General features: G+C 36.0%; 1 protein-coding gene across 2 annotated transcripts in view; it reads left to right on the forward strand.

The window, feature by feature from the left end:
- The window catches only part of HSDL2 (hydroxysteroid dehydrogenase like 2), a 60041-nt gene extending 45335 nt beyond the window's left edge, over positions 1–14706 (forward strand). For both annotated transcript variants that reach the window (XM_036915645.2, XM_036915644.2), the window contains exons 9-11: positions 1430–1579; positions 4173–4301; positions 14389–14706. In XM_036915645.2, the coding sequence (XP_036771540.2) occupies positions 1430–1579; positions 4173–4301; positions 14389–14501 (392 nt within the window). In that variant the 3' untranslated portion in view covers positions 14502–14706. The remainder of the gene's footprint in view (positions 1–1429; positions 1580–4172; positions 4302–14388) is intronic.
- Positions 14707–17835: the final 3129 nt, after the last annotated feature.

Below are 17835 nucleotides of genomic sequence, written 5' to 3' on the forward strand. Positions count from 1 at the left end.
TGGTTTATTTCCTTCCAGTCCATTTTTTTTTTTTTTTGCAAACATAATTTAAAATTTATACCTTAAACTTTATACCCACAGATACACTTTTATCTGGATATTAGATCATATATTTAATTAAATACTCCCTTTTTACATAACATTCTATTGTGAATATTTTTTGTCTTCAAAAACAAATTTTTGAAGTGACAGTTTAGTATTATATATTATCACATGAATGTAATATTTATTTTAGTGGTGTTTCATTTTATGAAAATTACAGGATTTTCTTATACAGATCTTCAGCTTACCATGGGGTTACGTCCTGATAAATCTATGTTAAGAAAATGCATTTAATACACCTAACCTACTGAACATCATAGCTTAACCTAGCCAACCTTAAACATTCTCAGAACAATTACATTAGCCTACAGTTGGGCAAAATCATCTAATACAATGCCTATTTTATAATAAAGTGTTGAATATCTCATGTAATTTATTGAAAACTGTACTGCAAGTAAAAAACAATTGGTTGTATGGGTACAGAAGAGTTGTATCAGTTGTTGACCCCCGTAATTGTATGACTGACTAGGAGCTTTGGCTCACTGCTGCTGCCCAGAATCACAAAGGAGAGTATTGTACCACATATCACTATGGGAAAAGATAAAATTCAAAATTTGTAGTGTGCTTTCTACTGAATACATATTGCTTTCACCATCATTAAGTCAAAAAACCTTAAAATGGGCCATTGTAAGTTGGGACCTTCTATAGGAGATCACTAAATGGATGATTAGCAGAGTGGTTTAGACTCTTAGGAGTGTGTGTTCTTTCTGAGAAGGCTCTCTTGATTCCACATGATACCTATTTACTTGCAGTGGCATTTCTAATCCCTGATGGGAGGAGGCCTGTTCAGTCCAGGGATGAAGGGACTATGTGAATAAATTTCATTTAGAGATAAAGATATTAAGAAGTTCACTTGGCTGTTGATTCAAGCTACAGTCTCCAGTTCAGCATGACTGATTACACAGCTGATACACTCATCTCCATCTTTCTGACTCTACTGTCTTCTTTTTTCACTTGATTTTAGAACTCAGAGGGGATGATAAAGGAGTGATTAATTATTACCCCTAAAACTCCAACAGTCTGTCTAGGTGTGTTTATTATAAACATTGTATAGTTTAATAGTGGTTGGGTTTTTTCCAACCTATTTGGAGCATCACTCTTCTACTTGGAGAGTACAGACCATTTAATTTTAAAATCTTAACTGCTGAGTTTGGCTGTTATCCCATTAGTTTGATTTATGCCTTTAATTGCCATTGAATGTATTTAAGGTCATTCTGGTCAAATAGGTCTAACTGGTAGCAAGTCTGTTCTGCTAATTAATTATTTCTGAGTGTAGCCTTAACACTGCCTAGGCTTTAAAGCCATTTATAGTGATAGTATTTTATAGGTGCTGTTCCAGAGTCGAAAGAAGAGAAGCCACAGCCACCAGCAAAACCCCCTTCTGGAGCTGTGGAAGAAACATTTAGAATTGTTATGGCCTCTGTCAGTGATGATGTTGTTAAAGCCACTCAAGCAATCTATCAGTTTGAACTCTCAGGTAAGGATTATGTCTGAAAGAACTGATAATGTCAAAGACTGACGTAGGTAGTTCTTAAAACTATCATTAACGTGTTAACACTATATTGAGTAGAAAAATATTGAAAGGTTTTAAAAAGCTGACTACATTCAGACTAACTTGAATTATCTCAAAGGCAAAAATGGCAAGGTGCCAGTGGTTGATAGATTACTCTACTGCACTACCTGTCATGATCCATACGCATGTGCCCTTCTAAATAGAATTTTCCCTAGTTACATACGCCAAGGAGTTATTTAACACTGGAAGTATCTGTAATGAAATTTTATTTGACATGTGTTCATATGCACTGATTATAACTTAAAAATACAAATCAGTAATTATTTGCTATCCCGAATGTCTACATTCCAGGGTAAGGATTCTGGATACAGCCAAAAATCAAGGTGATTATTCCTGGAGGCTGATTTTTTTTTTCCAAGGGAAAATATCCTACTTTGTTTCATAAACACCTCAGCTTATCAGACATAAATTCTTTTGTGCTTATATTACTACCTCTACACCCTAGTCCTAGATGAATCACACTGTCTGTCTGCTCCACTGTAGCGGCTAAGTCCTGCTGGAGAAATGAGAGACAGAGAGAAAAAAAAAAGAAATCATCACACCACCCAGTGGATCTATACCAGCAGAGTTCATCGTTACCATCCTTCAGCTGAGGTCTAATCAGCATGTCTGAATTCTGTATTTCTGTGGTCAGCTTACTGCCTCATTTTCCACAGTGACTATTTTAAACCTTTTCAGGGCTCCTCAGATTTCCCACCTCTCCTTTGACTTCCCTGCTAGTTTCAGCAGATAATCCCACCTCCTCTTTCACAGAGATGATATTGTCCTACAGACAAATTGCCATCTGATACCAAATCAGCCATTATAAGCATCGTCCTCTCTTCCTCCCCTCCCAGTAGAAGAGAGCTCAACTCTAGATCCATGCATCTTAGGCTTTACTGTTCATACTGATCACCTGCGATCATGCTAAACAGCAGACTCTGGTTTAGCAGGTCTGAGATAGGGTCTGAATCCTGCCTTTGTGACAGGTGATGACAGTACTATGGTTCACAGATCACTTTTAGTAGCAAAATTCAAGATCCCTTTTCCTCTGGCCTCCTCACGGACTTCATGCTGTTAATTTTGCCCGTCTTCTACCTGTTCATCCTACAGCTTCCTTCCTTCCATTCTCAGTGGTACTCTGACATTCTCAGTCTATTCTGTCTTTAAAATGAAACACAACACCATCCCCAGCCCCCTTCCTGGCCCCACTTACACCCTCACCTTTGTTCTCTCCTCTAGAACCAAACATAATTTTCATCAACGGGTCACTCAGCTCTGGTTTCATTTTTCCCCGTTCCACTGAATTTGCTCTCACCATGGTCCTCAGTGACTTCTGTATCACCAGTGGGCAGTTGACGTTCTTACCTTGTCACTGCTCTACAGTATTTGATGCTGTCGACCACTCTTTCCTTCTGGAAATGGTCACTTTCATTGGCTCCCTGACAATAACTTTCCTTCCTTGTCTGTAGTCATGCCTTATCAGTCTCCTATACAAGATGCTTCTCCTCTGTCTTTCCCTAAATGATCTTCAGATAATTGTCTGAGTGCTCTTTATACCTTACAGTTTCTCTAGGAAGCCCTGACCACTCCGATGGCTTAAATGACCATGCAAGCTGATGACGTGTGTATGTGTGTTTCTAGCCTCATCAGACTTCATTTGACATCTTCACTTGGCTGTCACAAAGCTGCTGCAACCTGAAAAATGTCTACAAGTTACCATTCCCAGTACCTGTCTTTGGCACTGCTTATTAAATCTGCTCTTCTTCAGTAGTCCTTTCTTGGGTAAAGATACACCAATATTTACCAAATTTCCCCAGCCAAAAACTGGCATATCATTCTTACGCACCTTTCTACCTTTCTCCTCATTATATTCAATCAATTACCTAGTCTTGTGGTTTTGCTTTGAAATTCTCTCTCCACTATGCCTGCTTTTCTCCACTTCCACTGCCACAGTCCTAATCCAGGCACACATTCTCAAGCCCCTAAATTGTCCCAGCACTACCCTAACTAGTCTTCTACATCCTCTTTATCCCTCTCCAACACACTCTACACTGCTGTTGTTGGTCTCTTTGAAGTAGCAACCTATGTCATTCTCCTTTTGTGGCATAGTCCTTAGGATGAAATCAGTATGTCCTTTGCATGGCTTATGATGCTCTGCATCTGGACTGCTTTACAAGCTCCTTTCTACTACTATCCACTCTCTGTCTACCTTCTAGTCCTACCGTACTTTGCTGGCTAATTCTTACTTTTAAACCTTAGCTTCGTTGGGCTTGCCTGACTCCCACTGCATTTCCTCTTTTGTAAGAACCATGTCATTGCAATCTTCAGAGCTTGGCCTAGTGCCTGGCACATGATAAATACTTAGTAAAGATTTGCTTAGTAAAGATTGTATAGAGGCCTGAAGATTTTAACCTGGGAAACAGCATTACTTAAGATTATTCTGATTGTAGCTATTACTCAGTTTAAGACCAGGGCCTCTTTGGCATTTAATTCTGTTTCTCTGTATTTTGTGTAGGTGAAGATGGTGGAACTTGGTTTCTTGATCTTAAGACCAAGGGTGGGAATGTTGGGTATGGAGAGCCCTCTGATCAAGCAGATGTGGTGATGAGCATGTCTACTGATGATTTTGTAAAGATATTTTCAGGTGAGTTTTCAACTTTATTAATTTACTGATTGTTTAAGGAAAATTTAGTTCTAACATTTTGCTTTATTCCTTCCAAATAATCAAGACCCATTAGTGTTTGTAGGAGTAGAATCTTAGTGGCTATTGATGTTGAAAAGCATATAGTTTTGGGAAGGTGATTCTCACTGTTAACATCTGCTGTCCCTTCTACTTCAACAAATGGGGAGATGTCAGAATTTCCTTTTTGTGTGACTGAAAAGCTAGTAAGATATGGGAATGGAGAGATAATTCAAAAAGAATCTAGGTGGGCTTCATTTGTATCAGTTGGGCCAACATATCATTTCCAGTAATACCTGGGTCACAGGAGGTCCTGAACTCAGCTGCAGCTCACTTATTGAGGACAAGGTCATGCTTCAACCTTAATGTTATTTTAATAGAAAACAGCAGCCCTCTCCCTTGGCCCAGTGACCCTGCTTTTTGTGGAATCCCTAACCAAAAGAACCTTTGCATAATTTTCTGTTATGCTTATGTACCTCTTAACTGTGGCAAAAATATTTAAGGGTAATTTTTTCTGTTTTCTACTCTTAGAGCACTACTCCAAGTGTTAAGTTAATTAACACCTGTACTTATTAGAAGCAGCACTTTAAAGCATTGAATATTCTAAAGATTCTCTCATTTAATGAGTTATAAATGTTACTCATTCTTTCTTCTGTTTTAATTGAAGATCACAGTGTATTCTCTGCCCTGTAGGTCTTGCTTTTGGGTTCTAATCCAGGATACTAATGGCCTATATACTGCCTGAGCCAGTCTGTGTCTGATGTTACTAATGATAGAGTTCTCTCAACTTTTCCTTTTTTTTTTATAGTAGTGTTAAATATTCATGACACAAAAATAAGAAAATACACTTAAGAAAATGTAAAATAAATAAAATTTGTCTTTATTGCACTACTGAGAGATTATCATCAGTTGGTTTTTATGTTGAGTCATACATGTTTCTGTGGATGTATATAAATATATATGTGTGATTATAGCATTACTACTTGGTAATCTTTTTCATTTAGTATATCTTTCTGTTAATGAATAGTTAGCTATTTAATAATTTTCAACAGTTTCTTTAGTATTTTAGTGTTTCAAAGCTTACTTAAACAAGATGCTTTGGACATACTAGATGTTTAATAAAATGTTTGGTAAATTTGAATCATAAATATGTAGTATTTTGAACTAACAGATCATTTAAAATAAAAATCTGTTATCAGTTTCTAAACTGAAATAATAATTATAGCTAATATGTGTTGTATGATTACTGTGACTTAAGCACCCCCAACAATGCTTTGAGATAAAATGTTTTCTCCACTTTATAAAAATGAAGACTGATGCATTGATGAATTAAATAATAATCCCAACGTCACATAGTGAGAGAGTAAATGTTGGAGCCAGAAGTTCAATCCAAGCTAACTTCTAAGCTCTTCTAATCATTATGCTATTCTACCCTCCAAAGGTGAAAGAATCAAGTGACTTTTTTAGTCTACATTTTATTTATATAGCCAAACCTGTAATAACGGGCTTTCCATTTATATCTTTCTGTGAATGTGCTCCTGCACTGATTGACTTGGGGAGGTCAGTTAGCTCAATGAGTAATTCTTTTTCTTAAGTATTCTTAGGTTTATTCATAGCAGCAGCTTAGATTGAGAGCAAGCGAGTTTGCTTCTGCTTCTTACGTCCTTTCATTCTTAGTCTGTCCCATCTGCTTTCCTCTGAATGTGCACAATTCAGATTTTATATCCTAAGCATTCTCTTTCAGAAAGACATTTCTGTGACCTAATTTATATAGTAGATAGTTTATAAATATAAAAAAACTTAAAGCAACTACTGATCAACTAATCAAAATCTCTCCTTTTGGCCAGTAGAGGCCACTGTATGGTAAAGCATTCTGACAGGAAATTGTACAAGATTAATAGATAGAGGGATTATATATAAGATATGTGCTTACCAGCTGTTTTTTAAAAAGTTCACTTTTGAAACAGCATTTTTGAGGTATAATTTACAAACCATAAAATTCACCCTTTTTAAGTACACATGAATTTTAGTAAATTTAGAGTTGTACAACTGTCACTTAAGTTCAGTTTGAGAACATTTACATCACCCCAAAAAATTCTTTCATGTCTCTGTAATCAGTCCCCATTTTTTACTTCCAAGCCAGCCAAACAATAATTTGTTTCTGTCTTTATAGATCTGCTGTTTCTGGACATATAAATGATATCAAATAGTATATATTCTTTTGTATCTGGCTGTTTTCACTGAGCATAAGGCTTTTGAGATTCATCCATCCATGTTGTAGCATGTATCAATAGTTGAATAGTATTCCATTGTATGAGTATACTACATGTTATTATTATATCTATTTGCCAGCTGGTGGACATTTGTATTGTTTCAAGTTTTCAGCTATTATAAATAATGCTGCTGTGAATATTATTCTCATACATGTATTTGTGTGGTGTATATTTTTATTTCTCTTGGGTAGATTCCTAAAAGTGGAATTGCTAGATCATATGTTAAGTTGATATGTAACTTCTTAAGAAACTACCAAACTGTCCACTAAAGTGGCTGCACCAATTTTACATTCTCATCTCATTTTCATGTATGAAGGTTCCAGTTTCTCTAAATTCTCACCAACACTTAGCTCGTCTTTTTTTTTTAAACAGGTTTATTGAGGTATAATTGACAAAAACAATATATTTTTAAGGTATTCAACATGATTATTTGATATACATTTTAAAATTACTACAGTCAAGCTAATGTACTCATCACCTCAGTTAGCTTTTTTTCTGTGTAATAACACTTGAGATCTCAAAGATACAATACAGCATTATTAGCTATAGTCACCATTCTGTACATTAGACCCCCAGAACTTACTCATTCAATTTTTCTTTTATAACTGAAAGTTTGTACCCTTTGACCAGTATCTTCCCCATTTCTCCTCAACCTCTGGCAACCACCATTCTACCTCTGCTTCTGGATTCCACATGTGAGTGAGATCAGACAGTATCTGTCTTCCTGTTTTTGGCTTTTTTCATGTAGCATAATGTCCCCCAGGTTCATCCATCTTGTCACAAATGGCAGTGTCTTTGTTATTATAGCCATTCCAGTGGATGTGTGGTGGTATTTCATTTTGTGGTTTTAAATGGCATTTCCTTAATGATTAATGGTGTTGAGTATCTTTCCATGTTCTTAATGGCTATTTATATTTGGTGAACTGTCTTTTCAAATCGTTTGCTCATCTTTAATTGACTTTTTAAAATTAAGTTGTAAGAGTTCTTTATCAAGTCAAGGTGCATGTGATTTGCAAATACTTTCAATTTGTGGCTTATCTTTTCATTTTCTTAATGTTGTCATTTGAATTACAGGTTTTTAGTTTTGATAAAGTTTAATCTATCATTTCTTTCTTTTATAGTTCATGCTTTTTTCCCTAAGTATTTCACTCTTTTTTATGCTATTGTGATGGAATCATTGTCTTGATTTTATTTCTGAAGTTTTTGTTGCTAGTATACATAAATAAATCAATTTTTTGTGTATTGATTTTATATTTTGTGGATTAGGCAGTGAATCTATTTGGGCTTGGGGTTGTTTTGTGGGAAATTACTAATTCAATTTATTGTTATATGGCAAAAACTTTTATATTTTTTACCATCTTCATTGAAATATTATTCACATACCATACAATTCACCCATTTAAAGTATACAGTTAGTTTTTAGCATACTCACAGATATTTGCAACCATTAGCACAGCTGCTTTTAGAACATTTTCATTACCTCAAAGAGAAAGCCTAAAGCCATTAGCTGTGAACCCTACATCCCTTGTTAATAACTAGGCTCCAGCCCTGAGCAACCACTAGTCTACTTTCTGTTTCTGTGGTTTTCCCTGTTCTGGACTTCCATCTGAACAAAATCATATAATATATGGTTTTTTTTGACTGGCTTCTTTCAGCTTGTTTCTTCTTTCAGCATGTTTTCAAGTTTTGTTCTTTATACAGCATGTGTCAGTATTTCATTCCCTTTAAAATGGAGATGAAATCCACATAATAGGCAATTAACTATTTTAAAGTGTACAGTTCAGTGGCATTCACAGTGCTATGCAACTTCTCTTTAGTTTCAAACTTTTGAAACACCACAAGACCACCCGATTTAAGTAACACTCCCCATTCTAGTCTCCCCAACCTGAGACAACCACTATATGCTTTCTCTTCGGATTTGTTTATTCTGGATAGTTCATATAAATGGGATCCTCAGTGTGAAACCTTTTATATGTAATTCCTTTCACTTAACATGTTTTCAAGGTTCATCCAAGTTTTAACATGTATCAGTATTTTATTTCTTTTTATGACTTGATATTCTGTCACAGGGATGCACCACGATGAGTTTATCCATTCCTGTTGACAGGCATTTGTAGATTGTTCTTGCTCTTTGGCTGTTATGAATGATGCTCCTGTAAACATTTGTGTCCAAGTCTCTCTGGATGTATGTTTTCATTTCTCTTGTATTGCTGGGTCATGTGGTAATTCTATGTTTTAACTCTTTGAAAAACTCCCAAACTGTTTTCCACAACAGCTGCATCATTTACATTCCTACTAGCAATTTGGGAGGGTTTCTATGTCTTTGTATCCTTGCTCTCACCAACACTTGTTATTTTCAGTTATCCTAGTGGGTGTGACGTGATACCTCACTGTGGTTTTGATTTTTGCATTAATAATAACTAATGATGTTCAGCAATTTTTCACGTGCTATTGGTCATATGTATATCTTGCTTAAAGAAATGTCACATCCTTTGCCCATTTTAATTGGATAACTTGTCTTTTTTTTTTTGAGTTTTAAGATTTCTTTGTATATTTCAGATATATAGAAAGAAGATATCTCTTATCAGGGATAACATTTGTGAATATGTTCTCCCATTTTTTGTGGGTTATCTTTTCACTTTTTGATGATATATTTTGAAACACAAGTTCTAATTTTGATCAACTCCAGTTTATCTGTTTTTTCTTCTGTTACTTGTGCTTTTGTCACCCATCTAAGAATCTTGCCAAACCCAGATTTTGAAGATTTACCTTTATATTTTCTTCAAGAGTTTTAAATTTTTGCTCTTAATTTGCAGGCCTCTGACCCATCCTAAGTAAACATTTATTTGGTGTGAGGTAGGGGGTCCACCTTCATTTTTTTGCATGTAAATATCCACTTGTCCCAGCACCATTTGTTGAATAGACTATTTTTTTCCCTATTGAATGGTCTTAGCAACCTTGTTAAAGATCAGTTGACCACATATATTTATGGGTTTAGTTAAACCTGTAAATACATGGGTAAATTTAAACATTGAATTGCCATATGACCCAGCACTTCCACTACCAGATATGTACTTAAAAGAACTGAAAACAGATATTCAAACAGATAATATGTATACACATGTTCATGGCAGCGTTATTCACAGTAGCCAAAAGGTGGAAACCCAAAAGTCCATCAACAGATAAATGGACAAATTGCGGTGTTTATGTGTGTGTGTGTGTATTATGTATATACATAATTAAATATTGTTCAGCCATAAAAAGAAATACAAGGCTGATTTATAGTACAACATAAATGAACCTTGAAAACATGTTAAGTGAAAGAAGCAAGACACAAAAGATCACATACTATATGAATCCATTTATTTACATGGAAAACTAAAATAGGTAAATCTATAGAGGCAGAAGGCTGATTGGTGGTTGCCAGAGTTCAGAGAAAGGCAGAACTGCTAATGTATAATAGGTACAGAGCTTCCTCTTATGGTAATTCGTTGATGACAGGAAATGTATTTTTTCTGGAATGACAGGTGGTTTTATATTCCAAGTCAATGTTTCAAGAAACCTAATCAACACATGTTTCTCAGTCTGAGAAAAGATTAGCTCAGAATGAAGATCAGGTATTGGCAATTGAGACCTATCCAAGTCAGGAGAAGGAAGAGAAAAGAAACACGAAAACAAAATCCAAAATGACTCCATTCAACCGGCTTAGAGCCCAGTCTACTAGGAACAGTGGGACTAGATATGCTTTAGGACTAGATAGTGGTGGTTGCACAACATGGTGACTGTACTTAAATGCTACTGAATTGTTCACTTTACAACAGTTTTATGTCATATGAATTTCACCTCACTTTTTAAAAGCATGTTTTTAAAAAGTGTTCTTTGGCCTTTGCCCCTTTTGCTCTCCAGATATAGTCTCCTTCAGGTCTTTTTGGTATTTCAGTATTTAACTCCACATGTTTCAGTGTTTTCACATTTCTCAATTTATATTTATATTCATAATGTCTTCTTTAGATTCACTAATCTGAAAACTGATCGTGAGATTTAAGTTCTCTTATAGCATATTGATTCTGCTTCCCTCCTGCTTTCCCATCCTCCCAATATAGTTATTTTACCATGTTTGCTTAGATCAATTTGTGTGTTTTAATAATTATGATTCTGGTGTAGTTTGCTGCTGAGTCACACATATACTATACTACGATTATATTTCCTCTCCTAGAGAACTGTTATTTTTCCTGGGTATAAATAATTGCCCTATTTTTTTTCCTCATTAGAATAGGTATAAAGAAACTGAGCAAATCCTCCTATACTCCTCCCATAACCTCTTGATACAATTTCTACTCTGCCAAATGTATCAGATTACCTGTCAGTCTGTTTTTTTCATGGAACCCTTTGTCATTTTATTATAGTCCAAATAGGTAGTTATTAAGCTTGCTACACAGCTGTAACCCTAGAAATTTTTAACTCTTTACTGCACTCAATCTCCTATTTCCTATATTCCATGTTCTTTCTTGGTTTTCATCCTCATTTTGGTGGCACACATTCTCCAGCAGCTTCATGAGAAATGGGTACATAAGAGGTAATTTTTGTGAATATCTAAAACTACTTGCATTCTACCAACACACTATTTGGGTAGAGATTTCTGATGAGAATATGATACTATTCTTAGTCTTAATCTTTTGTACTCACCCCTCCCCCTTTCTGAAAGCTTTGGAATCAAAATGATCTCTTTCTCTGTAGTGCTCTGAAATGTCACAGTGATGCAAGGTGGTGTCGTCCTTTTTTTTTCGTTTTCCTGGGTATCTGATAGACACCTTGGGAATGTATCTTATATTATTCCTTTGATCTGTTAGGTCTCACTTTCTAGAGAAAACAAGATGTCTCTGATTTAATCATCTTTTTCTCCTGTTGCATATCTCTTTACTTTTTACATTTTTAGGAGGTAATCACCCTTTCCATTACTCTTTCTTAATATGGTAAGGAGAAGCTTTATTTGGAAAGATTATTGTGGCTGCAAAGAGGGCATGGATAGAATTTTGCAATACTGGGAGCAGGCCACTGCAGGAGAGAAACTGCTGTGACCAGAAGATCTGCAAGTATTGCTTTATTTCCGTATTTTAATATTGCCTATCACTTTTTCAATTTCTAAGAGCTTGCTCTTGTTTTCTCATTATTTCTTCTCTTACTGCCTGCTTCTTCCTCACTCTATCCATTCCATTTCCGTTCTACTACTTCTCCCCTTCCTCTCATTCCCTATCCCTTTTAAATCCCTCTTTTTCTCCCTCTTTGCTGTGCTTCTCCTCTTCCTCCTTTCTCCTCCAGCATCCTGTTCTTTTTTTTAAGGCGAAATCCAAAAAAAAATTTTTTTTTTTTAGATAATTATTTTTTATTGAAGGGTAGTTGACACACAGTATTACATTAATTTCAGGTGTACAACACAGTGATTCATCATTTATATACATGATAATTCTAGGTACCAGCTATCACCATACCAAGTTGTTACAATATTTTGACTGTATTCCTTATGCTATACATTACATCCCGGTTACTTATTTATTTTACAATTGGAAGTGTGTACTTTTTTTGTGTGTGTGTGAGGGCATCTCTCATATTTATTGATCAAATGGTTGCTAACAACAATAAAATTCTGTATAGGGGAGTCAATGTTCAATGCACAATCATTAATCCACCCCAAGCCTAATTTTCGTCAGTCTCCAATCTTCTGAAGCATAACGAACAAGTTCTTACATGGAGAACAAATTCCTACATAGTGAATAAGTTACATGGTGAACAGTACAAGGGCAGTCATCACAGAAGCTTTCGGTTTTGCTCATGCATTATGAACTATAAACAGTTCAAATATGAATACTCATTTGATTTTTATACTTGATTTATATGTGGATACCACATTTCTCTCTTTATTATTATTTTGAATAAAATGCTGAAGTGGTAGGTAGATACAAGATAAAGGTAGAAAACATAGTTTAGTGTTGTAAGAGAGCAAATGTAGATGATCAGGTGTGTGCCTGTAGACTATGTGTTAATCCAAGCTAGACAAGGGCAATAAAACATCCACATATGCAGAAGATTTCTCTCAGAACAGGGGGGGTGAGGTTCTAAGCCTCACCTCTGTTGATCCCCAATTTCTCAACTGATGGCCCCCCTGCGACTGTGCCTGTCTTAGGTTGTTCCTCCCTTGAGGAATCTTACCCGTCTCTGGCTAACCAGTCATCTTCCGGGGCCATACAGGGAAATGTAAAGTTGGTAAGTGAGAGAGAAGCCTTTTTGTTTGAAAAGGTTAGCTTTTTATTTCTTTGCATATTTATGCCCTGTGACTTCTACAGCATCCTGTTCTTGATACACTGTTATATCTTCTCTTATCAATAAGGACATGAATTATGGAATTTTTATTCATTTACTTTTAGTTTTCTTCTCTACCTGCATTCTCTATTTCCTCCAAACTTTCTGTTTTTGTTTTTCTGTCTCCATTCTATGTTCCCTCATCTTTATAGGTAAGGCTATATAAAGCTTACTGGAAGCTGTGTGTGTGTGCAAATTGGGCTTGTGCACTAGTAGGTTTCGCTCTAGTGTGATAGAGCAGACAGCCAGTTTTTCAGCCACAGGGCACCCAAATGTCAGTGTTTGTAAGTTTTTAGAGGATCTGTTCTGTCCCTTCAAAGAACAAAGATCTTCCAGTGTCTTTTATGTAAATCAGAATTATCCCTTAAACAAGTGCTTGTAAATGTTAACATCAAATTTCCATGAAATAATGCACAGCACTATTTATTTATTAAAATAAAAGGGCTGGATTTGATCCTTTCTATCCATAACTAGTCCATAATGCTTTGCTGCAACCCCTACATAGAATAATTTAAGGTGTTTATTATCTCAGTGTATATATATATATATATACACACACACAATACATTAACCCATGCATTTTTTTTTCCTATAAAGAGCCTGTGTGTGGCCCACTGGAGGTTTACTAATGCACCAGACACATACTGTGCCTTCCAGAGATATGACCTATATATAAACTGGCATAATACAGCTCAGAGAACTATAAATGAGAATCAGACACACCTGGCTTTGAATTGCAGCACTGTCATATACAAGCTATGTGACATTGGGCAAGTCAAAATTCTCCATGAGCCTCAGTTTTCTCATTAATTCCTCATATGCTAGACCCTATACTGGCACTGGAATAAGAATAGCAAATAAAAGCAGTTTCCTGTCTCCTTAGAGTTTCTATTTAGCTACCTGCAATTGTTTTTAGGTTTGTTTTATATCCTGGCATTTTTGTGGTTAAAATAATGCCGACGCGTACTTTTGTGTCCACACATACACTGTACTTAATGACCATTTCTTAAGAATATTCTTTGCATTTATACCATTTGATTGGTTTAAATCTAAACTTGAAATGTTAAAGGTTTAATGAACTATACTATACTAAAATAGATAGTGTTTGCTTATCACAATTCATCTGAGGGCCATGTACCCTTCATTATACTGTAACTAGCATATAAATATTGCATCTTCAGTTTTTTGATATAATCTCTTGCTGATTATTGCTTTTACATTATTTCTTATGAGACAGTGTTAACATCTAAGACTAGGAATTTGGATTCCCAAGATACTGATAAAAAAAATGCTGTAATAGAAATTTCTGTGCTTCAGAGGTTTATAGAACTGGAGCTTCTTTTTATAATGCATGTTCTTGAAGCATTATATCCCTAAGGGCACTAATGGATGCTTTCCCCTTTCTCATTTTCTCATTTTAGGGAAACTAAAACCAACAATGGCATTCATGGTAGGAAAATTGAAGATTAAAGGAAACATGGCCCTAGCAATCAAACTGGAGAAGCTAATGAATCAGATGAATGCCAAACTGTGAAGGAAAAGACAAAAATATACATATCTACCACTAAGCTCAAAAAGTAAAAGGGCTCAACAGTTAAAATCTGTTTGTCTTCTCCACTATCAATTATAAGGATACTCATGCATGTTTGATCTGGAAAAAATTGAATTTCTGTATCTTTAAGATTTGAAATTGTAATTAAAACAGCTAGCCAATCAAATATAAACTTCACTAAGTGGAATTCTAAGACATTCTGTTTTTTATAATTTGAGTTTTTCCCTCTGAGCTCTGTATCTCATTCACCATCTTTTAGGAAAAGTGTTATGAGCAACCAATCAGGCTCAAGCAGTAAAACTGACTCTTCAAAGCTTCTTCCCATGTTAAAGTGGAACTAATCTGTTTTAAAATGTTCAATGTTGGACTGTACACTAATGAAATCTTAATGATATTTTAGATTTTTATATAATTGTAAAGATCTTCTGTAATGCACTTTCATAGAAATCACAAACTCCTCAGTAAATTCTGTTTGTGAAGACTAAACAAAAACAGTTCATCATTTTGTTAACCAGCTTTCTAGGTATAAGTTATCTATAGGAAAATATTATTCTATTAAGGTTACTGGACCCAATTTCAACGTTGGGGGGAGTCCAACACAGACACCACCAAGTTAATTTGTGGACACTAGCAAGGTGTCCAAGAATTCAACTAAATCCTGACATTATCTACCCAGAGAAAACATTAGATTCCATGGGTTAAGGGTTCAATCCTACAAGATGGCCCCCTCACCTCCCTTTTCAGATGCCAGTCTCAAGCCCCAGGCTGTTTGCTATGCCTCTGACCATCTGGCTACAGATTGGAGGTTCCAACAACTTCCTCCTTAAGTTTGATTATCATTTGCTAGAGTGATTTACAGAACTCAGGGAAACACACACATTTACCAGTTTATTTAAGGACATGATAAAAGATATGAATCAACACCCAGATGAAGATATACCTAGGGCCAGGTCCTGAACAAAGGAGCTTCTGTCCTCATGGAGCCTAGCTCAGAAACATCCTGGTTCCCCAAACGTGGAAACTCTGATTTTGTGGAGTTTTTATAAGAAGCCTTCATTATTACATAGTCATGATTGACTAAGTCTTTGGTCATTGGCTAGTTCAACCTCCAGCCTCTCTTCAGGGGTGGGCCTGAAAGTTACAACCCTCTAATCACAGGGTTGGTCTTCCTGGCAACCAGTCACCACCCTTGGGTGCTTTCCAAAAGTCACCTCATTTACACAACAAAAGACAACTATCATTCTTAACATTTAGAAAATTGCAAGGTTTTTGGGAGCTGTGAGCCAGGAATTGTAGACAAAAGAGCAAATATATATGAGAAGTAACGTATTTGATAATCTGAATGACCAAATACATTATTTCTCATAAATCACAATATTGCAATTATTAATGTAATTCAACTAATTGCAGTATATATCCTATTTTAAAGTATGTAAAAATGTCCCAAAATAGAATAATTTCTCCCCAGAAGTATGCACTTGGTCACAGTGTTTTGAAATGAGAACATAAGAATAAATGGTTATGGGGCTGAACAGCATGCCTCTCAAATTCATATGTTGAAGTTAACCCCCAGTACCTCAGAATGTGACTGTGTTTGGAGATAAAGCCTTTAAAAAAGGTAATTAAAGTTGGCTTTTAGGGTAGGCCCTAATCCAATTTGACTGGTGTGTCCTTAGACGGGGAGGAAATTTGGACACAAAAGAGAGACCAAGGATGCACACCCAAAGGAGCGAACATGTGAGGACCAGCAAGAAAGTGGTCATCTTGCATGCAAGCCCAGAAGACAGGCCTCAGAGGAAAGCAAATCTATCCACACCTTGATCTTGGACTTCTAGTCTCCAGAACTGAAAGAAATTTCTCTTGGTTTAACTACCCAGTCAGTGGCATTTTGCTTGGTAGTCCAGACAAATTAATACAATGGTTTGTCGTTCTTTTTGAAAAAAGCTTAACTTAAAAAAAAATACTTGCTCCATGTATTTTAGTTCTCATCTTCCACTCTGTAATATTACTGTGCTACTTAGCAACTTAGCTAATTCTGACATTTCACAGAATCATGTTAAAAACTTTCAATCTTCATTTTACAAATGAGGAAACAGAAGACCACAGATGGGAAAGGACCAGTCCAAGTCCAAATTAACAGGCCCTATCCAACAAAAACCTTTCAGTACATTGGCCTTGAATAGAACTTGAAGACCTCACCTCCCCCTCCATGAGCCCAGATGGATTGACTTTGGGGAGACAATCTCACTTCCTTTGGCATCTCCCAGTGATTTCTAGCCATGTGAGGATTTCCATCAGATGTTGCCAGAAGGCTCCTTTTCTACGCAAGTTTTCTAAAGACTTTTTCTTTGCATTCTCCAAACGGTCTCAAAGCTTTGGGAAAAGAAAAGGAGAAAATGTTGTGAGGCAGTAATGCCAGTTTCTAGTCACTAAAACATGAACTTGCTAACTAAAAGCCTTTAGCATATAGGAATATAATCTTTCCATAAGGCCCTGGTTTTCACGTTAAGTAATTGATGGATGGAGTTAGATGAGGTTATCTGCAGCCCCTTTATTAATTATCACTAGAAGGATGGAGCCATCTGCCTTATTTCATCAGAAATAAAGGTGGGCACACCTACATTCCCGCAGCCGCCTCTCTTGCCACACCCCCCAGCTGCCTCAATGGACTCACATGTTCCCTTGTCTTGGATCTTCTCCATTAAATGCAGTCAAGTTGTAGATCTTACCAGAAGTTTTGAATGGCCATTTTTTGTGCTGCCCAGAAGCCAATGGAAAAGTGTGGAGGGAAATTATGCCTTTGGATTTTTTAGTAATTGAGTGAAGTTCTTTAGACATTTTTAGGATGGTTTGTTGCTAGTAATACTGTATTTCAACAAATCCTCTTATATAGTGCTCTTAAATAATCCTCAAGCAGAAGGAAAAATATCTTTTTCCTTTATCTATTTTAAGTTCTCAGCTGGGGCCCTGTAAACTAGACTAACAAAAGATAGATGAATAAGAGAAAATTGGAAAGAACTTTTTTTAACATGTGCCTTGTACATATACATAGCAGCATTCAGATGAGGGGTGGTCAGAACTTGAGCTTATATAACATCTTAACTGTAAGTCCAGGGAAAGGAAATCCCTGGCAAAATACCTCTAAAAACTGAAATCAGTCAAAGGGAGAAATAAAGTTTAAAATCTGTTTATTGCTCACAAACTGCAGTCCCAGGCCCTCTCTTTCCTGCTCCAGCAGAAGCAAAACCGGCCCTCCCTCTTCCCTCTCAGGTACAGATAAGCCCTCAGTTGCCCAGGTAATTACCGACTGATACCG

This window comes from Manis pentadactyla, chromosome 3, assembly GCF_030020395.1.
Source record: "Manis pentadactyla isolate mManPen7 chromosome 3, mManPen7.hap1, whole genome shotgun sequence".
In the NCBI taxonomy this organism is placed as follows: Eukaryota; Metazoa; Chordata; class Mammalia; order Pholidota; family Manidae; genus Manis; species Manis pentadactyla.